This window comes from Bombus pyrosoma, linkage group LG3 (genome assembly GCF_014825855.1).
Source record: "Bombus pyrosoma isolate SC7728 linkage group LG3, ASM1482585v1, whole genome shotgun sequence".
In the NCBI taxonomy this organism is placed as follows: Eukaryota; Metazoa; Arthropoda; class Insecta; order Hymenoptera; family Apidae; genus Bombus; species Bombus pyrosoma.
In genome coordinates this window covers 3729930-3755606 of record NC_057772.1, presented here as the reverse complement: position 1 = coordinate 3755606, position 25677 = coordinate 3729930, and the positions used below count along the sequence as shown (strand labels likewise).

Sequence of the window (25677 nt, the reverse complement as noted above, 5' to 3'; positions counted from 1 at the left end):
AATCTGTGAACATACTGTTAAGATGGCACAGCGACTGAACGTAGAATAGTGGGAAAAAATTGTCGGTCAACCCTGCCGCGTTTTCTCTGTCACTTTGAACGTAATTTTATTTTAGTTTATTTTATTTTTTTTTTTTTTTAATTGAAAAATATCTTAAGTTGAAGCAAAATGCCGATACACAATATCTCAATTCGATTTTATGTCAAATATGACGTCCTTGGAACATTAGAAATTCTTTTTGTTCTTTTCAAATGAGAGTAAAATTGAAATATACAAAGTCGAGGATCGTGGAGGTGTCATAAGTATGCGTCAACACGTGTTTGTCTTTGACAAAATGTAATTTGGTTAGAAAATTACTGGCAGAAAGACTGAGGATGATTTTATCCTTCATAATATAACTCTAAAATAGGAATCGAAGGTATTGAAACAAAAATATCAGCATAAATATCGAAGGTACTAAAAATTGTGGAGTTTGATGAATATCGAACAAAGCAGGACAAGTACCCTTACATTACTTTCCAAGCTTTCGATATAAAAATACGAAGCTTTTTATCATATATAAAAAAGCGCATTCTACTGATTACACAGGGTCGAATATTTCCGACTGAAAATTCTTTTCAATAGAGTCAAGCGAAATAGTTTCGAGTCGTTTCCCCTCCGAATCGAGACGGAGCTCTTTCCCGTTCGCTTCAGAGAAACATACTTTCCTTAGAAGCGATGGAACGAAACCGAGTGTGAGAATAGCTCGAATCGAGAAAGCAAACTGTGCCAAAAGCATCTTCTTGATTCGAGTGCACGAGTTTAACAGCGAATACTTATATTATCTTCTTGTAGAATGCAGAATGGAACGAACAATGATACTTGGAATTTGTATTCGAGATTTGCATTTAGTTAGGTCGGATAAGAGAATAGACAGAGGTAAAATCAAACTAGATTACCTTTTGCAAATGACTTTCTTCGAGGGTTTCTTTCTACGTAGTTCCGTCGACCGATTCCTTAGAGACAGAGGACAGAATTATTAGCATTTTACTTATTGTTCTGTCAAGGGAGTAAATATCAAAATTCTAAAGTTTCGAAATTTCAAAGACAGAAGATCTCAGAGGTATGAAGTTTGAAAATTTCAAAGAACCAAACATTGAAATCCCTGAAGATTCAAAATTCCGCAGCTTCGAAAGTTTATAAACGACGATATTTCAAACATTTCGCATTTTAACGATTCTTCAAAAACTTCGACAGAAACGAAATTTTCTCTCCCAAAATACAGCATCTTTGAACGATAACCTTCGACACTTGTCAGTTAGTTGTCTAGTGATAACCCGCGAATATTTCGCGGCTCATGGCGCAACGATTGTTTATCGAGGAAAAAAAAGAATTGAGATTTAAATTAGAGGAAGATATGCAGATAATTTTTTGTACAGTAGCTAGCGTGTCCGTAACTGAGGCGTTCGTGGGTCATCCGCGGTTGAAACATAGCTGTTCTAGACACGGGTTAAGGTTGAACGAATAATTCGCCACCTTCCGTTTCGCTTCACCGGAGATACAGCCATCTGGCACGCGATCCTACGATTCATTCTTCCGAGCGACGTCCGCTCGTCAATGATGGCCATCCTGAGCTGAAATCGCGAATCATTACGTGCACGTGAATTATCGTTCCTTAATAACGAGTTTATGCCGCTTCGAAGCTTTTACACTCGCGATTTCAATCGGTTGAAGATGATTCAAGATGAAATGCTGATGGATTTATACAAAATTAAAGGTTTCTTCGGCTTTTCCTGCATCCATTATATTCTTTCTAGGTTATCTTAATCTTCGTAGGCTTTGAAAAAATCTAAAATAGTTCTTGAATGCTTATCAACGTCCCTACTACGTTATACAGTCAATTTCTTCAGTCAAATATTCGAAGCTTTTTCAGTAGAATGTTTAACGATGAAATTTCATTTAAATGCAAATCGATCGATTCACAGAGAATCGATGAAATTCATCGATTAAATATAATCGCACGGTGTATATATATATATATAATGCCAGCTTCCAATTTGAAAATTAAAATTCAATTTCTAATATTCAATCGAAACCGGAATTAAGTGAAATATACTTGCAGTATTGAAGAAATAAAAAATTGACGAGAATTCTCTTTATCTCTTCATGGGTTTCGAAATGAATCATTATCTACGCGGAACGTAGTAAATTAAACACTCGATTCATTGAAAATCGAAAACAATTCGCCGGCAATTTTTGCCCATTCGCGTCACTCGAATCTATATCGGGATTTTTGATGGATTTTTACGAACAATGGAAAAATGAGCAGGCGAATGTTCGCCGGTAACGTAAGCAACGTCGAATGAGCGCTCGTTTTTATTTGAAATTCCATTATCGGTTCGGTGAAGGGCCGATGCAATCCGAATTACAAATGCCGATCGAAATTGCCCGGTGAAATACGATGTTTCGCGTAATTTATCCCGAACCCTCTGTTCCCACGTAACGATAAATCCTGGTTCGTTCGCGTATTCATGAAAAAGCCAATCGTCACACGTGTAATCTACATAGACGTCCTAGCTTTATCCTAGAACGCTGTCCTTTCGCCTTTTGTGAAACGTCTGACAGCAAATTTAACGCGAAGCTTTTCTATAGATCTATTACAACGGAGAAATATTATAATATTGGCTAGAAAAATAATACTAAAACGTTATGATGGAAACGTAGTCTCTTTGCTTTTATCATAGTAGATAAGGAAAATCATCATCTCTGATATATAAATGGAAAAAGAATTTCCACGGTACGATAGAAACGTTATTACACATAGAAAGATTGAAACATGGCAATAACAGAATGGGAACGTATTAAAAATTAGATTTGTTATGTTAATTTAAAAATTTCATGGTACAGAGAAGACGATAACATATGGAAAATAATCGTGTTTTAATTTAAATTGTACACCCGTTTCCTTTTAATCGTATCTTTTATATATTACATTTTTAACGTAGAAGATTCTGTATAAGAGCGTAGCGTATTGAAATATCGAGACTTTTTATCTTAAAGACGAGTGGTCTATGTCCACCTTGCCTTTAAAAATTTTCCCGGACCATCAAAACCAAGACAGACACTTACACCTTTTCTCTCTTTCAAACGTTTCCAAACCAACGAATCGGCAAAATGGTAGCACGCTAAAGTGAACCGTGTGTATGTGCTTTGTGTTTCAGTATGCGTACAGTGGCCAGAGGGTAGGTGCTTCCACGACGTGCCGGAATCGGCACTGCTGAATCTCTACTTCGAGATCCGTGAGAATTGCCACGGGTTTTCCTGAAGGCGATGCCAAGAAAAAGGCAGCGACAGTGATCACGGCCGAATGAAACAGAGACGTTCAACGAAACTCATCGTCGCCGAGCTACGACCGTGCTCGAAGTATCGCGACAGACAGTGAAAACCTAAAAAAAGTTTCACAATTTTCGTTTGTTTCTTCCCCAACAGCCGCCAACACACCACGACCAAGCCAACATAAAAAAAAAAAAACAAATCAAAAGTAGAACAAAAGAAAGACAGAAAAAGACAGCCACGAGAGTATCTAGGGAGAGACTGGTTCGCTCTCAAGGGAGAGAACAGTCTGATTATCTCCACGATTCACGATAGCTCTTTTATACTGCTACTATATTTTTTTCTTATTTTTTTTTTTCTTTTCGATCGCATTTTTTCTTCCATAAACTTCGCTGAATAAAAATCAGCGAGCGTTGTCTCTTGAAACATACGATTCTACATGTCACAGAGACGAGTTAGAGGAGGGGAAAAAAAACGAATCATTTAAAGTTTCATGAACGAACTTTACAAGTTTTAAGATTAGACGAGACATTTTAAGGTGAAGATAATGTAGACTCGACTCGTTCAAGACACGAAATATCGCGTGAAAACGATACTTTCTTTCGTTTTCTCGCGTCACCGCAGGTCTAGCACTGACCCTTAGATGGTCCTCGCGAAAAACGGCTCCGTTTTTACCGTCTCCCCCATGCTCTGTCTGACCCTCTTTTTTAGGGTTCTCGATGATTCCAGCAGAACCAAGGTGGGTGTACAGACTTTATTTAACTACAACTAATTGCTCGTCGTTCAACCAGCTCGCGAACTACTGTCTTATATACTCTTACCTATCGAAGTATATATTTTATCTCACGTAAATTTTTTTCTTTTTTTTTTTCTGGTTAATTTTAATATTTTCTGTCTTCTCACTCGTCTTCCCCAACCCTTGTGTACGAGGGAGAGCTCGTGCTCAATATACCAGGACCCCGATCCTACGTCTTTTTCTCTTACACACACATACACACACGTAAAACAAACATGGAAGTGTTTGTTGGAACGTGAAAGGAGCAGTCCGTGGTCTTTCCCCGAGCCAGCGGTAGAAAAGTTACGGGAAATCTTTAAGAAGAAGAAAAATTACGCTTGATAAGAACGCCTCTCTGACATTCATTAACTCTAGTCTCCAATGTTTTCAAGATTTCTCTTGTATCCTTAGCGTCTCACTCAATTTTTTACACATCGAATCTCTTTTATATCCTTCGAACTTTTCTTCCATCGTCTTTCGAATGCTTCTTTTCAAAGAAGTCCTAATATTTTACTGTTTTCACGTTCACTACCAGGTGTAATTTTTTTTCATTGTCGTCTCGAACGTAAATTTCGCATATTCTTCCGATAGATGAATGAGAAAAAATTTTGAAAATGACCACATGGGTAGCATCTATCGGTCAGTGGTAGATCGACCCGAGACAGAGCGAGCCTCTGCCTTTCCTGGATCGACGGATCGATGATTCCTAATCGCGAAAACCGATTTCATATCTCGAAGGAAACTTGAGCGAACATAAATACCGTAAAATACCACTAGGTTCTATCGAGCCTACGTAAGTAAGCGAAAAGGGATCGATGTTCCTCTCGAATCGGAAAGAACGATCGATCCTTGAGCTCTCGAGATTCAAGCGACGTCCTTGACGATTTGCTTTTTTGCTCTCGCTGACGTTTCCACGCGACCATTTTTCGCGAGTTTTCGATTAGATCGTAAGGTTAGCGTTAGTCACGGAACTACAGGGTATACGAAAGTATGTATTTTTACGACATTCCAACGATCGGAGAAGCGTTTACTTGTTTCAGCGTTAGCGTAACGTTTGTACTTCAGCTGTTTCATCCGGTTTCTTTGGACATAAATCGATACAGGGTATTATTTCTAGTGATCGTAAGAGAGTTACCTTTTATAGCGTTTTCAATGTGTCTGTTTAAGGGCAAACTATTACTTTAGTAACGATACATTCCGTATATTGATTATAATGATCGTCAACGTGCTGTTTAAAGTTTCATGAATCACTTTTTAGCTTTGTATTGTTTAGGGAAAAAGAATTCGTCGACGATCTGGATGGCCTTAATGAGTTCCTAATCGTTAATAATTCAACTTTTTATATTCTTCTACTTTATAACGAAGCCAACAATGATACGATAATGACGAGAGAAAAAGAATATTTTAACGCTACAGCTATCGGTCTTTTGTTACAACGAAGCATTTCAAATTTATCCTTTCACATCCATGGAAAATATGCACGTGCCTTTGATAAAATTAATTTTGTATTTTACTCGGACAGAAATATAATTACCACGCTACTTCGTTTCTGTTATATCATTTTAACGAAGTATCCTCATAATGTTTAGAAATACGAACGGACATTATACGAAAATTGTATGGCACAAAGAGGGTCCCCATAGCATCGTAACGTGTCAGGAATAATCTTTTTCTACGTGAACCGTTCTCAGATTTTTTCGCAGTCACATTTACTTTTTCTAAATTGAACTGTATACTTTTTACACGCCAAGCGTTAAATATTCTCTGACTACTAAACTGTAGTGACGAAATAGAAATTAAGACTTCTCTGTTAAAGACAAACTGGCTACGGTTAGAGACCAACAATATACACGAAGAACGCGTAAAATACTTGAAATACACAAGTTACACGGAACATTTGTATAAAATATTTAGGCACACGTGGAAGACCGATAGCGTTAGCATGGAATTCTCACGAAGGATACAGCTATAAGCCAAAGGTTTCGCGATAGAATCCCATCGATAGAACGAAGCAGCTCAGCCAGACAGTTGCAAAGTAAACTCCATTCCAGTGATCCAGAACAGTCAGATCGACCAATTCTCTTTCAGGATTCAAAGCACGTTGGCTTTCTCGCGTTCGTGACTTCAGGTGTTTCGCACCTAAGAGGGAAAACGGTATTACTCTCGAGACGAATTTCCAAACGGTGCTCGACGAATCGAAATACGCTCATGACACATTCCCATTGTAACAAATTGGAAAGGTAAAGTGGTGCATCAACGCGCGTCCCTTTGAAACGTTTCACTGTCGTTGGCTTCCATTCGAAAAATATAAAAGCATGCGCCACTTTAACGTTTCCGAGATGTCGATTCGATGGAAAAATGGTACTAGTAACGGTAGTAGTGGATGGAATCGAAGCGTAAAAAACGATCGGAAAAAAAAAAGGGAAGAAGACATCGATGGGGTTGGAGACTATGGAGAAGTCACGATAGAGGTCACGCAACGAAGAGAGAAAAGAGAAGAGGGAAGCGACACGATAAGAAAACGGTACAATGTTATACTGGAGGAGACAGGGAATCGAATTAAACGCCGTGACGCCTCGATCGATTCGCTTCTAAGTAGTACGAGTTGACAGGACTCGCTAGTTTCGCGGAAACTTGATTTCGATGTTTCTTGCCTCGATGTGTACGAGTGTCTCGACGAGTGTTTCCAACATTGCACAGGACAAAATAATTACGATCGGATATCGGAACCTTGATAATGAATGATAAAAGAGACTGGAGATCAAAGAGACTTGTAGAATTCGACCTCTTCGCTTGCAATATCGAGCAACGTTCGTGGCGAGGATTATAATTTCAATTTAATTGTATTTATGGCAGGATGTGGTTCGAAATTTAACTTTACCATTAAAACGTTATAGCGTTATTCGAACTTTAATTTTCATACGTTGTAACGATATACGTAACCCAAAATACTAATGTTATATGTAAGTTTCATTTATTAACGAGATTTTAGTTTCAACTTTAGTTTCATTGATAAACGCAGCTTAGTGACGATATCTTTTTCATATTTTGGGTCCGACGTAATGTTTTATAGATTGCCATTAATGTTATATGCATATAAGAAGAAACTATCAAAAGCAAGAGTGAGAATTAAAGGAATTAGCGAGAAATATTAGAACAATTGGTTCTTTGTCACCGATTAATCAGCTTTTTTCCATTTCTCTGCTCTTTTTATTATCAAGGTTCCAATGGACAGATCACTCGCGCGGTTTAAGGAAAGAACGCAGTTACTGTTCGTCGGAAAGCGAGTGATTCAATGTGTTTTCTGGCCAGGCAATAAAGAAGGAGTTTTCTACTTTATCAAAAGTAACACCGAGAATTCTCACTGTCCATCTCGAACTTCGATTACGTGGCATGCATCGTTCGTATCCCTTGCAAAGCCTTTTATCTTTATTTTTCATCCTCTTAGTTTGATTATAGCCTTTTCTCTCTTTCGTTTTGCTCGAACCTCGCCATTCGAGCCTCATATTCTTTTCTTTTGTCTCCTTTGATTCATCTTTATTTATCTTCTTTTATATCTCTTCCCGAGTACTTTTTGCGTGTTCTGTGCTCTTCCTGTTTTCCTCGTGAAACTTTCTGACAATCCTTTGATCCTTCGGGTTTCTATTTATTTTTCGTATCTAGTTTAATCGTGTTTGTTAAAACAGGGGAGAAAGATCGAATGATTTTTTCAAACATCCACCTTATCCATCTGTGTCCAACGATCCTGGAAATTCCGTTTCCTTCGGGAAGTGTGTATCGATATTAATCGATGATGTTCCAAGAGTTACAAAGTTTATGCGTATTTAAGATTCTCTTCGTTGTAGAAGCGAAGCGTTAGGTCACAAAAGCGCAAAGCAGAGTTCGAAGGAATGCATGCAGTAGGCTTTTTTTGGTCTTGATTAGTGGCGTCTAGCTTTCAGTGAGTAACACTGCGACAAGAATCCCGAACTCGATCGTAACCCGGTAGATATTGGGACACTTATCGAGCGATAGATCTTATACCAAAGTGTAGAAAGGGAAAACTTTAAATTGCTATTTTAAATTTGAAAAGAGGGGCTCGATTGAATTTTTAACATAAATTTGAAGAAGCGAAATGCAAAATTTGGAAAGAAAAAAATTTCTAAGCAGAAGGTTTTAAATTTCTATTCCAAGTTTGACAAAAAGAAATTTTAGACTTGCGAAGGAGACATACTAAGTTTGGAAAAAGGCAAAAATTGGAATTTTTAGAAATTTCCTAATTTCTTAAAAACTGCAAAAGGACAAATATCGGGACTTGAAAATTTCCTATTTTCGTAGAAAGTTAGGAATATTGTAAAGATTGATATATTGGAAAAAAATTATAAAACAAGGATAAAGGAAATTAAAAAATGACAATAGTGCAACGAGTTTGAATGGTTCTATCGCTCGATAAAGTTCCTTTAAAGCTTGTTCGACACGCTCGACAACCGTATCCAGAAGCCCCGTCACCGTTTGCATGCCACGTGTACCACCTTTCTTCACACACGTAAAGCATTTTTAAAGGTCGTTGCAAAACCGTGTCTCTCTGCCGTGTTCTCACGTTCTCTCTGTGTCGTTCCCTGCTCTCTGTCGGCTCTTACGATTCACTTGCTACTGCGCGCCACGATCGTTGTTGCTGTACATCGTTGATGTGCACGTGCCATCCAGGAAGAAAGAGACGGGAAAGGAACCAGACATCCGAAGAAACAAGCGAAACGACGACGTCTCGTCTACGAGTTGGTAGCTTCGTGCGTTGGAGAAGTCGCGGTTTTCCATGATGCTCGATATGTAGTTGTTGAATATTCGAAGCTTCCGAGATATCGAGATACCACGGCGGAAGAACATTCCGGCAAATGTACCGCGTATTAAAAAAGAATGTTTCGCCTCAATTTGAAATTCTCGTGCGCGATATGTTTGAACGAAATTGTGAAATTCTCAGTTGCGGAATTTTGCAAAATTTCCTAAATTAACGAATACTGAAAGTGTATCGATTCTGAAAATTCCTATTGGCATTAAAAAATGAAGCACGGTATTTCGACGTCTCGAGGTTGCTAGACTAAACGCTGTTATAAATTTCTCATAAATGCACAAAGCTACCCTCGAAGAGGAACTCGTTCGCTCGAACATCCAAGCTGAAAAGGCAAAAGGTCAAGAGCACTGGAAAATAGCTCGTAGGCTCGGAACATGACTTCTGCAGGATATCAAGAAAAATGGAGGACAACTGTCGAAACTTCTCAAGCAGAGTGGACGAACAATAAGTTTCCACTAACAATAAGAGACAATCGAGAAAATCAAAAGAGGAGAATCGAGACAGAATCATATAGAAAAAAGATTCCACATTGACAATGCGATATAAAGGACAAATATATGTATATATAATACACACACACACACGACAATCGTGGTGAACATGGATCAAGATGTGGTAGTAAAGAAGAAGAAGAAGAAGAAGAAAGGATGACGAACCTTTGTGAGGATCAGATGGCCACCACCTTATGTGTTCCTCCCATGGCCAGAAACGGATAGTCGAAGAGCAGCGGACGCCAAAACGCGAAGAGAAGGAAGGAGAAAGGTCGGGATTATTTCTTAGTGTCGAATGCCAAACAAATTTTTTAAACAGAAACAATATATATATATACGAGTCTCGCCTGTGCTAGCTTTTAGTCTCTAGGGTTTCCTCTGTCCGGTGGTAAAAGCATGAGGTATTCTCGTACGTAATAATTCGTATGATTTGATTAATTTTTAGCGTAACGATTACTACATTAACCCATCGCTCTGTGCCTACCTTAAACAGTCCTCGTACTCTTTGTACCGATTTCTCTGTCAAACCCATTTATTCCTTTTCTCTCCTTCCCTATCTTTACATCCAGAAGAACCTTGGCTGTTTAATTCCTATTTTTTGTACTCGATTAATCGATTAATCCGGCCGAATCGCGGCTCACACAGCTCGCAAACACCACCAGTCTCTAAAAGCACTCTCTCTCGTTTTTGTTTCACCACGTATCATACATTTCTTCCTTTTTTTTTCTTTTTTTTTTTTCTTTTCAATGTATAACCGGCTGCAAGCAAATATCTCGAGTTCATATCCCGTAACACTTACGTTTGGCGCATCAGTGCTGGCCTTTTGCGCGGAAACGTTGGATGATCATGGACACTCTGGTTTTTCTCTCTCTTTTTTTTTTTTTTTTTGTTTTTTTTTTGTTGTCGTAGTAGATTGTGCCAAGTAGTTTTTGCGGGGATTTTTCGATAGTGGACTGACTCGCAGAGAATGGAGAGTTTTTTTTAGTAATTAGAATACTTTTCGGGGTGACTGATGCACAGCATACATTTTTTGGATTCTTTCTTTTTCTGTGTCGATTAACGTATAGTTTCGAGGTGGTAGTGTATATAGATAGTTAGAACGATGTTAGTCGCTTCTTATATTTAACGTAGCATGATAAATTAACCAGCGTCTGTGGGATATTTTAGAAATAGAAAATGTTGAGAGACCAAGAAAGAAATTCCAAAATTCGAAAGTTAATCCTGTAAATTCTACGCCTCAAATTCTTGAACATTTTAACGATAAAGTATAGAGTGTCCAAAATCCATCCATCGAATACGATAGAAACGATCAATCTGTAAGAAAAAGATCATACGTTAACGTGTAGTTGAATGTCTCTCAAGCCAGCACTGTTCCGCCATTACGTTCGTTGAGAATCGAGATCGAGCTACTGGTCGAATCGTTTAACCGATTGCTACGTATTAATATCGACCACTATGGTTAAACAATAGTCGTATTAACGATCACCACTTTGACGGTGCTCGTCACTGGCTCCTATACACTTATTATTAATCGACCCTCCATTGTCCTGTCTTTCCTCTTACACTGTCTCATCCCACCTGTTCCATATCCATCCACGAAACCATAAAATTAACCCATCTTTCGTACTTCATACGTATATGTATATGTATATATAGCTATACATATATATATACACACATTACATATATATATAGATTTTTCAAATTGTTACTATTACATATATATAATAATCACGGTAATGCGCCACATATTCACTGGTTGATGACTGTCTCGTTGACAAAGGCCCGTACCTTGCCTGTGGTTGTGCTTGGTTGTGGTTGGAAAGCGGTTTTGGGAGAGAATTTTTTACTTGCTTCTTTTTTTAATAATTATTACCTTTTTTAATTTGCACGTCTCATGTCGTGGCCTTGGCTTGCCTTCATATGAGATTCACCTGTGAATACATTATATATATATTATTATATATATACCGTACATATATCTATATTGAATATACGTAACGATAACGCGTATGTATTCGTTTGCACGTGATTTTATGAAGCTACGTTTCAATTTATTAGAAGATGAAACTGTAATATATATATATACAGGGAAAAAGAAGAACCAGGATCTTTATCTTCTTTCTCTTGTCTTACGAATGGTTTTCCAAAAGAAAATTATAAACACTGTGTATACGGATACATGCGGCTATACCTTATTATTATATTATAATTTCACGTGTTATGGTACGTCCGTCCTGGCAGTCGTACAGATTACTATACATATATATATATATATATTTTGCACCTACGTACACGTACGAGAGCTGAGTAGTGTGGATTGCGGAAACGATCTTAACGTTTCCTAGTGTATCTTACACGTACGTTTTTTTTTCTTTCTTTCTTTCTTTCTTTCTTTCTCTATATTTATTTATTTTTTTCCATTTAATTCCTCACTCTCTGTTTCATTTTACATATTATTTGTTCCCTTAGTTTTCTGGTCTTGTTTGTTCTCTTCGTTATTTCTTCTCGCCTTTCTCTCTTTCTATTCGCAGCTTGTTATCCGATGTCATTCGCGTTTTTAACAGTTATTCTCGTTCAGATGATCTTTATCCTTTTTCTTTTCTCTTTTTTTTTTTCGTGAACGAAGGAAAGAAAAAAATGTGGAACGAAAGGGTGAAAGAGGGAGAGACGGTAATGCAAGTTGTACTGGCTAATTGCTCGCGTTTTTGAAAGGCATCCGCGAAAAAGAACGTAACGAAGGGGGGGAAGGGACAAAAAAGCATGCCGTCTACCAGAGAACGCTTTCTTTTATTCGTTCTTGTTACTACTTTCGTTCGTTTTATCTTTTTTTTTTCATCTCTTTCCTCTTATCAGAGAACGTAACGTTATCTTCTTTTCAATTAGCGTCTCTCGCTGTGTTCTCATCCATCCCTCTTATAACAGTAATATCCTCTCGGATTCTGACGCCGGTTTTTATTTCTTTTCTTTTTCTTCTTTTTTCTTCCGAGATGAGCTGCCATGGCGGCACGGTTTGATAATATCTTTCGTTTATACTTGTTCTTTTCTTTTTTTTTCATACTTCCCTTTTACTTTATTTAAATTTCTTTCCTGCGTTCCAAGTTATTCTCATCTATTTAATATTCTACTGATCGTTTATGATATATGTACTTCTCGCTATTCTCGTTATTTTCCTTTTATTTTTATGTTCATTCTTTTCTTCATTCTCTTATTTTATTTTTATTTCTTTGGAACTGTTGTTATTGATTAATGTTATTGGATCGTGGCACGGTGTGTTAGTTGGCGAGAGACATGACAGTAATTTTTTGGCCGGGCGAAGGTTGCTGCATGCTCGACAAGTGCCGCCTTTGATTTAGTGGTAACTAATTAATTCTCGTATCGCATCGTTCAGACAAGACCGCCTCGGTCACGCCGCTCGCTGTTTCTTTTCTAACACGATTATTTCTATAATCGATTCCTTGACAAGCAGTCGGCCGAATTTGACAAAGTACTATTTCCAAGTGAGCTTAGTTTCTTCAATGGCAAATTTTTCCAATATCTTTCACACGAAAATCTCGACTTTTGGAAATGTCTTACACAGAGGTAGCACGTAATATACAGAAATATATGAAATATCCAGTGTTCTCGCTGTAATATCTGACAAGTCAAGAAAATCTCTGTTTAGATTTCGTTTCCTTAGTTGTATCTGAATATTCGCCATCCAGCAATCGATTGTAGCAAAATCGTAAACATAGAATCGAAAAGTCACTGAATCACCAAATCACTGGCAAAATCGAAACGAAATAAGATTGCTTTTCTATTCAGAACGGAGTAACGTCCAGAGTATAGCTATCGCCGTGAAAGTCAACCAAAATTTACACACGCGAATCCATAGAAATTTTGTCCAATCGAGATCCATAGAAAATTAAAAATACGAAAATCCTTCGACACGCGAGACAAATAACTCTCGAGTTTCGCAAGACCAAAGATGCCTTCAGTGTAGTAGAAAACGCGAGCTTCGTTGCCGTTCGCGGTATCTTTCTTATTTTTTTTTTTTTTTCCAGCAGACACGAGTACATCTATACATATATTTATAACGTTCACCTTACTTACTGATTGTTTCGCCTGGCATTCACTAATTAGTCTCAGTGCGTAGCCTTAATTAGTTACCGCTGAGCGTGCAAGCACCGCCAGCAATTAGTAGTCACCCCTCGAAGGGGTGCGCTTTTTTGAAAGCTCGACAGATAATCCTCTGCTCCTTGGAACAAGCAGAAAATGGAAAAGAGAAACGACGTTCGTATTTCCTTCTCGCTCGTTACATTTTTGTTTCATTCCTTTCTTTATATTCGTCTCTTCTTATTTTATTCTCCGTTGCTCCTTTTTTTTTCTTTTTTTTTTTTTTTATTCACGAGAAAGAGTATTACGCTTTTAACGCGTAGACGATTCTTCGGAAGAGAAAACGTCGATTCCTTCTGTTCTTCCTTTTTGTTTCTTTCTCACGGTTTCGTTAGGTCGAATGAAAGATAACCGGAGAATCGCGTGGTCCGTGTAAACGGCGAAGGAACGGGATTATTAGCTGCAATGATGCCTCGCAGGAACAGTGTTTTTCTTTCCCGATCGATCGGAGCGCGTTGCGTTTAGTCTACGAACCGTGGGATCTTCGCGAGCTATCGAGATAAACGATGGATGTTAAAGGTAAAATAATCGTAGCGAAGTAGATAAAGTTATTCTTTGATTAATGGTAAAAGAACGTGGAGAAATAGACGGTGGGAAACCGTCGGCTTTGAAAACGTGCGAAATGATCAGGTTCAAATATTTCGGAAGTAAAGTTCATGAAAGAGTAGACAATTTTGTGGTATAACTCGTCGTTAATTATTTTCTTTGTTTTTCCTTGATTTTGTTTAGCAAATTGACCAGATTGATTTTATCTATATGGAAAGAAAAATTGGACGAGGGTAGAGTTTCAAACTTTCTGAAATAATCAGCTCAAAAAACTAATTGCCCCTCTCTCTGATGCTTACATTAGCATTTCATTAATTCTATCCAGAGCGTAGGGCAGAGTTTCAAAATTTATGCAACTCCAAAGCAAAGCTTACGCGCGATAAAAACAAATTTCGTTTCATCTTTTTAATATTTGTTTAACGCTAGAACTACTAAGATCCGTCGAAACTGTCATTTTTGCAAATTACTAAAAGCATACAGGCGCTTTTAACAAAATGAATACCGAATTTCTAGCGAAATAACAACACGATTGTAACACGTCTATCTGTTTTCGCAATCGAATTTTCATTATAATTCTCTTTACATAATACATCTGGGAATATTTTTAAAAGTTGGTATCTATCGTTAACCTTATCGTATTATAAATTCCATCTACAGAGCGGACAAAGAAAAAAATCACAAAGACGATAAGATAATAGGTATTACGAGTCGTGCAACAATCAGGCAACCGATATAACCAAGAACCGAGGAAAGAACGGAAAAACAACATCCTCTTCTTTGTATTGTATAATCGTACACGTGTATAAGGAAACACATATTATACATATTCGGAAGAACAAAGCACGGTACGTGGAGTATCGCGATCGATCGAATTAAACGCGAGAACGATACCGTTTTGTGTAGCATTCGAGCCATTGGGAACTGCTTTTATACATTTTCTCGATAGATAATCGTTCAGTAGGTAGTTCGTTTCATCCGTTATTTTTTCCCCCATTTGAGAAACATACGGAACATCGGTAGAGAAGCTCACTTTTTTTTTTCATACTAATCTCTGCATCTACTATTTATTTTTTGCGTAATTACTCACATTGCTCGGAGTGCAGTACCTACTATGTCTATTGTACCATTCGTTTGTGTCTTTGTTTCTTTTTTTTTTTTCTTCTTCTTCTTTTCTTTCCGTTCTGTTGAATGGCTTTCGTACGAAGATCATTATATGATATTATTATTATCGTTATTAATGATTATGATTGTTATTTCTGGAACGAATCGTTTCTTAGTGCATGAATTATGGATCGATGAAAGAACTGTGACGAGGCCCGGACCAGTTTTTTTTCGAAATTGCGAGTTTTTCGAATATTTATCTGTGTAGCGACATCGTTGTATACTAATTGTTATATCCAGCAGAGAATGCATTTTGTTATCGCTTCAGGAACACGTGTTGGTTGCTCGAAGAGCAACGAACTCCCGGTTTTTCGCACCTTGAAATTTAAATAGAGTTCATCCTCCTTGCCCACTGACCTCGAACGATCCAGCGTTCGAAGATGCGAAAGATTCCGAGCCTGACAACAAGACAGCCCCTGCTACTGTTTCCAAGCGCTTATCGGGCAAAGTTAACCGTTTGAAGACTCGTTGGAAAGTCGAGTCTCGATTCGATGAAATTCTCTAACGCCGAACTAATTTGTTACCGCGTTAAACTGCGATCTCTCCTTACCGCGAAGTTCACTTTCTTTGACACAAATTTCATTCGTTCGCCGAAGCCGAACGAGCACTTTACACCTAAACTTTTGCTCATTACCGACTTCCCTTTGACGAACTTCGATTTTCGATTTCCGACAATGCGCTTGATTTTAGCCGCGCATAGCTTCTAAATGTTTGACAGTGATATTTAGCTTTCGCAACTGCTACAGAGAAATATGTTAATTCATTCAAATCCCGAGCTATTACGATGAAAAGTTTAAATCTGTATATATCTACTAGGCGTATAAATTAGTTTAACTTCTTTAGACTTACCAATTTTTAACAAGTTATTTCTTTAGACCGAACGATTCTTCAGGTCTACTGTGAGTTTTGAAGAATGACACGCAGCTGTTTGTACAGCGAAACGACGCGTCTCAAACTAGAGATGGATCAAGAAATAATTAGCTTTAAGAGATTAAGAATCCAAGCGACGAATTAATTCGTTTATTCGTTTTTCTCGGTTCAAAAGAGGTTAAAATATGCTTGAAAGCAAAGGCGGCTAAAATAAAGGAACTCGGAATCTTTCGCGATAACCCAGCCAGCATCTTTCCCTTTGAAACCATCCCTATTCGACACTGAATACCGACCAAAAGAAGATTGGTCCAGTGATTTTTCCTGGTCGAGAGATGGACAAACCCGCTCTCCTATTCAAGAAGGATCAACATTGCCAGGTCATCCGACGATTACCGTTAGTCGAGTCCTGAGAACGTTGACGTTACCACGCATAATTGGCAAAGAGGAGTAGCGAGTAATCTACACACACCTAATCACTGTTGCTTTACTCGTGGCTCATGCGACTGTGGTTCTCTAGTGCATTTGACTTTTCGCCCCCGGGGCTGTGTTCCGCGTCTGCCTCGATGTGTGTACTCTATTTTCGCTCTACTTCTCTTGTCACCCTCTCCATCCCCTATTCGCCATTCCTTTCTCTGCTGTCACACCTTTTGCAAATCATTGTCGCGAGTCGTAATTATTCCTTTCTATCGAGTCGTAATTACCAGAGTATTATTTTTCTCGATTTTTCTTTTTTTTTTTTTTTTTTTGCTGTCGATGAGATTTTTAGGATATTAGGTCGCTCTTAGAAGTAACGAGTTGAGAAATTTTTAGCCAGTTTTAAATTAATTACTTTTGTTGAGGCTAGCAGTTCTCGGAATTCTTGGTATATTTTTTCTTCTTCTTTTTTTTCTTTTTTTTTTAGAGTCGCTCTGGAATTTTTATCGCGAAAAATTCGATGAAACGTTTATGGAGGATGCAGTTTATTGAGACAAGCGATTCTTGGAAAATTCTTTGGAATTTTACTTGCAGGAGGTGTAGTGAATCTACTCATCTATATAGTATAGGATACGTTCGTTAGAAGCAAAGAGTCTTGGAAAATCTCTTTGGAATTTTGATGGCGAAGGATTTAGCGACATTTACGTAAATATCTTTGATCCAAGAAAAATATCATATCGGTCGATTTTTATCGACGAATCTTTAGATTCGTTAGATTCTTTCTATCTGTATAATCTCGAAAGTGTGTCTCTATTATCTTGCGTGAATCTTCAAAAATTCATCGTTCGAACGAAGAACCAGCGGTTGTCAGAAGAAATCGATTCGTGAATTTAATCTGAACGCGATTTTAAAGAGATCATTCAGCAGGTAATTCGGTTGATCGGCACATTCGACCTTTGCGAACGCATTAATCTCTCGGCTGCGAATTCGCCTTCCTCGTCTCTAATTCAATCTCGCTTAACGATCCTCACGTGACGTTCCTTTTCTCTTGGAAATCACATTGTCATCCTGTCTGTCGAACGATTTGTCGATGGAAAACTGTAAATCAGGCAGCCAGGTGAAATCTAAAGTTTCGTCTAAGCGCGTTTCTATTTCATGTTTCAATCATGCCAAGACCTTTCAATCTTTCACATTCCAATCTTGCATTCGTTTTAATTGAAAGAAGAATTTTTAGCGTTTCAACCCTTCCGAGAGATCGAATAGTGAGATTGAAGATGATCAAAGAATTACTTTCGAGGGAGATTACTGAGTTGCTATAATTTCTTCGACGGTGCTGAGACCTATGGAACGTTCGGAAGATGACAGAAACGATAAAAAGTATGTTGACTTTAGAAAGTTTAGAGATTCGGTCAGGAACGAGCAAGAGAATGTTTCTCCATTGGGATCATTTGCTGTATAAAAATCCTTTGTACGGTTAGTCGGTGATTTTGCGGCGGAAGCGTCGAGAAAGACGAATTGTTTTCTTTTCACCGTGGAATTCTTCGCTATACGGATACGTTCGCGGGAGCTTTCGAAAGAAAATTGCTACAATAGGAGAGAGAAATTCGAGCTGGTTCGCCCCTCCGTTGTATCGACTTATTGCCTTTCTTCGCGCGGAAACTCTCCAGGCAGCGAAAAAGGAGTTGATGGAACGAATTGAAGGACAAAGAGGTGAATCGTGCGCGGGCAAAGAGAAACGGATGCTGCAGAATAAACGGCGGTGCGATGAAATAATATTTGGCGCTGGGATAGATGAGAAGTATTAAGAGATTAAAGGATGTAACCGTGAGACCGTGAGTAGAGTAAAATTAAACGAGAAATTGCTACGTAGCAGGCAAAGAAGCGAAAAATGGTAAAAAAGACTATCGCACAGAATTTTCAATATTTTTTAATAGAATAAAATACATAAAGACGTAAGAGGATAAAAGAAAAAATCGTATATTACAAGCGAAAATATATTCTAAAGACGGGTACGTCGTGAAAACGATGAGAAACCATTGCACAGAATTTTTAGCATTTTATTTTTAATATAGAACCGAAGGGAAATGGAAAATTGTATATTATTAGCCGGCAAAATGAATTTAAAAGGGAACGAAACGACGCAGCTAATGAAAAAGTGTTGCACAGAATTTTCGGTATTTTTTAGTACGAAATATATCTATAATAACAGCGAATAACAGCGAATAACAGCGAACGCGAATATAAAAAGGAAAGAGAAATTTGTATTACACGTTACTGCGCAGAGTGCGAGCGAGAATTCCCTTGGGCGGAAACGCAAAGAGGGAAAGTGTATCCGAAAGCGCGAGAGCCGTCTTACGAAAATAAAAATCAAGACGTTCGTGGGAGAATCGATGGGAAAAATCGAGAGTGAAATCCAAGGGACTTCGCTCGACAAAGAGACAATCTGAAGAAAAGGAAAAGAACTAAGACACCGGAAGAGTGTAGGCAGGCACGCGTGAAATCGATCAAGAGGAAAACGCAGAATGAACTTCAATCTCGAAACAAAGACACGGAATAGCGAATCTCTTAGGAACTACCCTTATAAAAAAAAAAAAGTGGAGAGGCAGGAAAGAGAAGAGACGATCGGAGAAGGAACATGGAAGATTGAAACGAGTTCTAGACAGAAGGAGACGACGAAGTTTCTCGAGAGGAGATGCGCGTGAGGGAAAAAAGATGTCGAGGGGGATGAAAACAGAAAAGAAGAGGGTGGAAAGAAAAGACAGAGAAAGAGGGAGAGTGGAGAGACGTGGATCCAGGGGTGGATGCTGGCAGCGGCGTTTATTGATCGCTCGCAGCAACCCTGCCAGCACAGCCACCCCTCCTACGACCCCATCGTCGGGCCACCCTCTCCTCTCACCATTCCGAAGCTTCTGCAGCGCGCGAAAGCCTCAAAGCTGCTGCACCAACCCTGCAGAATAGAATTCAATCGTATTAATTACTCACAGCCTCATGGACCGACGATGACTCCCGATGTACGCAAACCCCGATGCGCCAACTCCCATTGATCCGCGACGCTGCGGAGCTACGGCTTTTCATCGATTCAAGGTTACGCCAGCACACGCTCGTCGCTTCCGCACCGCATCTACGATCGCGTTGAATGATCTTTTGTGAGAAAATTTTGCGATTCTACATGGTAATGTTGGTGGATTTTTTTCTGCTTTTTCCTTTTTCCTTTTTTTTTTTTTTTTTTTGAGAATTTTGTGCAGAAGCGGAAGGGATGTTAAATGATTCGACGAAGGGATGATTTATGTTGAGCGAGGAATGGCGAGGAAATGAGAACTGTATAAATACGTGTGCGACGGTAGAGGTTTTGGCTATCGTTTGGACTCGTTGGTGATTCTTTGGAATTATTCGAACTGGAAATATTTGGATAATCTTCTTGGATATTCGCTTCTGCCAAGTGAATTGTATAAATATTTGGCCGATAGAAATTGGCTGAGAAGTTGGTTCGAATTTGTTGGAAATTCTTTAGGATTCGTTGAAATAGAGGGTGGTTGGGGTGTTATGAGAAATAGGAATTGCACAAATATTCGTGTGACGATAGAAATTGCTTGTTGTTTGAATTCATTGAAAATTCTTATTCGAAATAGAGGCGATTCGAGCGTTGTGCAATGGATGGCTAGGGAATAGGAATTGTACAAATTGAACATTCTTTCCAAATTCTCGAAATCGTTTAAATAGTTCTTCGTACTTGATAGATTTCGATGAAGGAAAAAGCAAATAAAAGACGCGTTTTAAAAGATCAATTTTTATGAGCCATACCAATACCTTGAAAACGCATATTTCATCAATTAATAAGCAACTAGAGTGAATTATCGTCCCGAAATGGATATAACCGATGAATAACAAAATGATTGATATTATTCATTATTCAAAGATACATCTTGCCATCCTACATCGATTTTACGAGAGGATTTTCCTTGTAATTCATTGGTGAACCGCAAGGGGGTTGGGTTTTCCTGCACGTCCAGGGAATTCGTTGTCGCCCGGCTCGTTAATCGTCGCCGATTCAAATGAATCTAATAACAAATTGAACGCGCTAGTTATTTGCATAATTAATTACGACTGAATTCGGTGGCTGTTAATTATTCAACGTAATCGCGAATGACTGGCGACGCACGTAGCTGCCAACCGACGGCAGAAATTTCATTGATTCTCCGTCTGGGCGCGTTTCATTTGTCCGCTTAATAATTCAAAAGAAACGCTTCTGGCGCTGGTCCCGTGTCGCGTTCGTGGTCTGGCAAATATTGCGAAAAAATGCTCGAAGGTTGCTTTAAAGGGGAGATGTCGTCTCGAAAAATTAACTTCTATCGTACAGATTTTCTCGCGGGTATTTACGATAATTTCTATAATTCAATGATCAACCATATAATTCAATAATATGATATAAATCAATATCCTATAATTGTATAGATTATTACGAGTATAATTTCTCGTCCCAAAAACTTCGGTCCTTTTGGAATTTGAATATCTTCCGTAGAGATATCCTCGTAAAATGTATAATTGTCCTTCGGTTCTTTTGAAATTTTAATATCTTCTGTAGAAATATCCTCGTAAAATGTATGATTGCCCTTCGGTTCTTTTGCAGTTTGAATATCTTCTGTAGAGATATCCTCGTAGAAATGTATAATCGTCCGTAATTGGATAATAACGCGACATAATTCGATACTCTATAATCGGATAGTGCGATTATCACGGTTCATACGTTTCTAGAAAATTTCTAGTTCGTGACGAAGAGAGAAAGGATACTTGTGTCATAATTTGCGTTAGCTTTATTGAACGATCGTACGAAATGTACCGATTGTCCGCGTCGAATCGGCAATTCAATCATATTAATTACTGCGGTGGTACTCGAGGCGTGGCTGCAGGAAGCCCACTTGACGAGCTCGCTGCCGGTGCTCCCTAGGGAATTTATAGGCAAGAACGTTCCAGGGGAAACGAGAATTGGAAATTTCATCGAAGGGAGAGAGGAAGAAATCGTACGACGCGAATAAACCCCGTTACAATGCGTGAAATAGCCTGTAACTCTCTTATCGAATCTTATTGCTCGTTGAGGATCAAGAATCAATGGACACGCGTCAATTGAATATTAAATAGATCCGCAATTTTCATTTCTGATAATATCATTTTTATAATTTCTGGTTAAATTATATCAATGTACAATGAATCTTGCTCGTGGTCGATCGAAAAATCGGTAAACGCGTAACGCATAGCTGTTAAATTTCAAGCGATACTAACAATTTCTATTCATCGTAATTGCTGCTTTATTTTCTCTCGTTTAAACTGCATTGTATATGAAGAATCTTGTATTTGATTTCAACGATACAAACGAAGAAACATCGAATCGCAATGGGCGTGCAATTACGCGAACGTTGATAGAGAACTGTGCAGAAAAGAAGAAGAGAAAAGAAAGAGAAACAATAATCGAGGGTTTTCATCGCGAGTCGTGTCAGTCGGATTGACGAGGAGTCGATAAATAAACGCAGTCCTAATTAGCAGTTCAATCGTATTCGCGGATAAATAGGCGGCGTATTGTTGCGCGAGTAAATCAACGTCGACGGGAGGCCGAGTTAATTAATAATACATTGTCTCGTTTCGCCGAACGAGTATCGTTATGGGAATACGGAATTTTAATTAAAAAACTCCCGGCAGACCGTGTAAGTTCGCCCTTCGTACAATAAAAAACGGAACGACCGATGTACAATATTATTGCGTACGAAATTATCGAGAAGCTGCAGCGAAAAAATTAGAAAAATGTTGCCGATAGTCGAAAGTACGAAGGAAACTTTGCGTTAGGTTGGAAGTTCTAGCCGATTGGAAAATCGATAGAAACACGTAAATAGAAGTTTTTGGACGTTTGTCGTAAAACAGGAACAGAGAGGAGCATCGATTTCTCTGCAATGAAAATTGAATGCTCGCTACCGTTGCGATTTCTCATAGTTTGCTATAGTTTTAGACTGCTCTTGTTCCACCGGGGAAACTTGCTTTCTGACAACCGCGACATCCAATACTGTTAGGTTCGTGAACATTAAATATGTACCTTCCTTTCGACTCGAAGAGCGAATATGTATCTCGAAAATATCGTACAGTTGGCTAAAGCTATTTCCACGTGATTCAGCGCATTTTCACAGCGTTTCATTATTTTAGAATTATCCTCGCTAGAATTAAAAAATTAATTAAAACGAAGCTACTTACGGTCACTTTCCAAATAGTCTGCGTTTCGGAAGATTATCTAGACGAGGTAGAACATTGTTTCAACGTTTTTGAAATTCTCAATTTGTTTCTAACAACTTTTATAATACCTTGAGTTTTAAATCTAGATTTATAGAAAATGTCACGACACGAACATCGTGTATTCTTCGTGATGTTGCTCGTTTATGGTTCCTCCTAATTAGCAAATATTTTGAAAATGTAAGAAATAGAATCACGATGCACGATTTGGAATAAAGAATGAAGAAGAATCGCGTTTCTAAGATACTAAGAAAAGATTCTGGAAATTTATAAGCTTGAGAAAAATTTCGGAAATTCCTTGCAATAAACGATTTCTCGCTAAATACTCGAGAACATAGAGTCACGTAAGGCACGCGAAAATGATGGCACAATATACAGTGGGAAGAACGACAATGATCCGGCAGAAAATTCGTAATTAAACGAGAATACCTAGAATTTAATAAATCCATATCGAAACGTTGTTCCTAACGAATCGCAACTGCCGGTTGCGAAACGCAGACCGCAGTGACACGGAGATCTGCATGAAATTTGAATACGCGGTTTCGCGATGGTGTTAATCTGTTCCGATATTTGATTATGCCGTTTCTCGCGTTACCCACGCTTCTGTAATTCGCCTGGACGATTCGTGGGGACGGTGTTGAATTCCTTTTGTCGGTGAAACCCCCTTTCTCGTGGCCATTCTGCAATTCGACGATAACGATATCGTGTGTAATCACTATCGTTCAAGCTTATAACTCGATCGTAGGAATCGCAGCAAGGTTAAATTCTTCCTGATAACTTAACTGCAATTTATTAGGATTTTTGGTCTCTGTTATTAGTAATCTTGGTTTAGGTAAGAAATATTGCGGACAATTCCGAGTTGCTCACGAACCAGGATTGATTCAGAGCTTAAATATATCTTTAAGGAAAGAAAAATATTTTGCATGTATCAGTTTCTTGTATTCGATATCAGCTTGTCTTCCGTATCAGCTTATCTTCGATATCATTGCTACTTCCTGATTTAGGTGAAAGATAAAATTCTGTTTTATTGTAATTGGTAGGAGATTAGTTCGATCTGGATAGGAAAATAAGAGAGAGATAAGGTGGAATTTATTTAAATTTCCTACAGAAACAGTTCTTCGAATCGGCGTCACTCGCTGATTGATGTTTTCATTAAATTTACCGTTGATTTTATCAGGGGAAAAATAAAGATAACGATCGATCTCGTGTGATCGGAATGGAATTATAAAATAGGATCGAACAGGTTCGCTAATCGAATTATTTTCTCGCGAAATGAGGAGGAAACAAAAGACAGAAGGATGAGACGAGAAGAAGCAAATATGAGATAACTAAAAATGAGATAACGTTCTAATAGAAACATACTCGCTAACTGACACCGAGAATGCCATAATTGTAAAACTGCAAATGTCAATTAATTCATCAGATCGCGTGTTTGTTGTCCGTGGGGGTCGCGCAGAGTATCGAAGGTTATCGATCATTCGACCAAACATTTCCAAAATGGTATTTCCGTGTCACGGACAATAATACGCGCATTAATGAAACAGAGAGACACTTTAACGACAAGCTGCCATTTTCAACCCCTAATCGGCACCGTGGATCCAACTTTCCAATAAACTCCTAATAAAACGGGGAACACCCTGAAACATTAATGCAGATACTCAGAATATCGAGCCACCACAGGTATGAACATAATCCCAAGCAATAACCAATCAGACGTATTAAATTGTTCCGGAAACGCCCTACCAATCAATATATATTATCGTCGACGTCCAATTACTATGCTCCCTCTATAACAAATCACATGCACTGTAATACAGAGAGTAGTCAGTTCAAACTCGAATCGACATAATTAACGCTAAATCATCTATAGAATAATATATTCTTAATAATAATAAATTATGAAACAATAATAGATTATCGATTACACTTCTATATTACACGTGTATATGCTCATGTATACCGTATATACTCACGTATCGCGAGTTATACTGACTCGTAAAAGTATTCGAGCATTTACAATAGAAAACTCTTATGTTCGTGTTGTATGCGTTACATAAAGCATTTTGAAATTTCATTAGCACTGCGATGAAACACGATTGCCGTGATTATATCGAAAGTGTATAAAGAAATCGCCAGATATCTATTGGACACGTACGTTTAGTAAAAGAATTAGTATACAGCGTGTATCTGATCTCGGTCATCTTGAATGTATAAACGTTAAATATACATTTTCAGATTTATTTCAAACATTGCCGACACGATCTTACTAATGAAATTTCAAAATCTTTGTATACAAAACGTGTTCGTGAAAAACGTTTACCAGTGATCGAATACTTTCGCGAGCCTGTGTATAAATGGTACTTTTTGTCTGACTTTTGAAGGCAATTTAACGGACAAGTTTAAGAAACAAAGATCCACAGTGGCAAATAGGGATTGATCGGGACGTGATGTAGCCTATAATCGCGAGAATAATGGTACGACGATGCAACGAACTAACAGTTTCTGACAAAAACAGGATACAGGTTGCCGGCCATGCCGTGGAGCTGGCTTGGGGCGGCGGCGCCATCGGCAGCTGCAGCTGCAGCAGTCGCCGCAGCCGCGGTGACCCCATCCCCTGCAGCTGCACCGCTCGTCCTTGCACCCAGGGCGGCGGCGAGACGAAGGTACAGAGAGACTTCTAATAATCCAGCCCGGAAGCGACGCGAGATTCAACGAAACCACACACCAGCACGTCACTTATTCCCCGACGTTCCATCCTTTTCTTATTCTTTGTTCCGCTAACCCGGTTTCTCCATCGTCACGATTCCTCGGCTTCGGAATTTTCAGAAACGCGCCGATGTCAAGGGGAACGAGCG

The 25677-nt window shown here is 38.5% G+C and overlaps 1 protein-coding gene across 1 annotated transcript in view; it reads left to right on the top strand.

Moving 5' to 3' along the window:
* Positions 1-25677, top strand: part of LOC122577977 — a 351338-nt gene that overhangs the window by 295626 nt on the left and 30035 nt on the right. The window contains exon 21 of the mRNA XM_043749756.1: positions 3201-3221. Within this exon, the coding sequence (XP_043605691.1) occupies positions 3201-3221 (21 nt within the window). The remainder of the gene's footprint in view (positions 1-3200; positions 3222-25677) is intronic.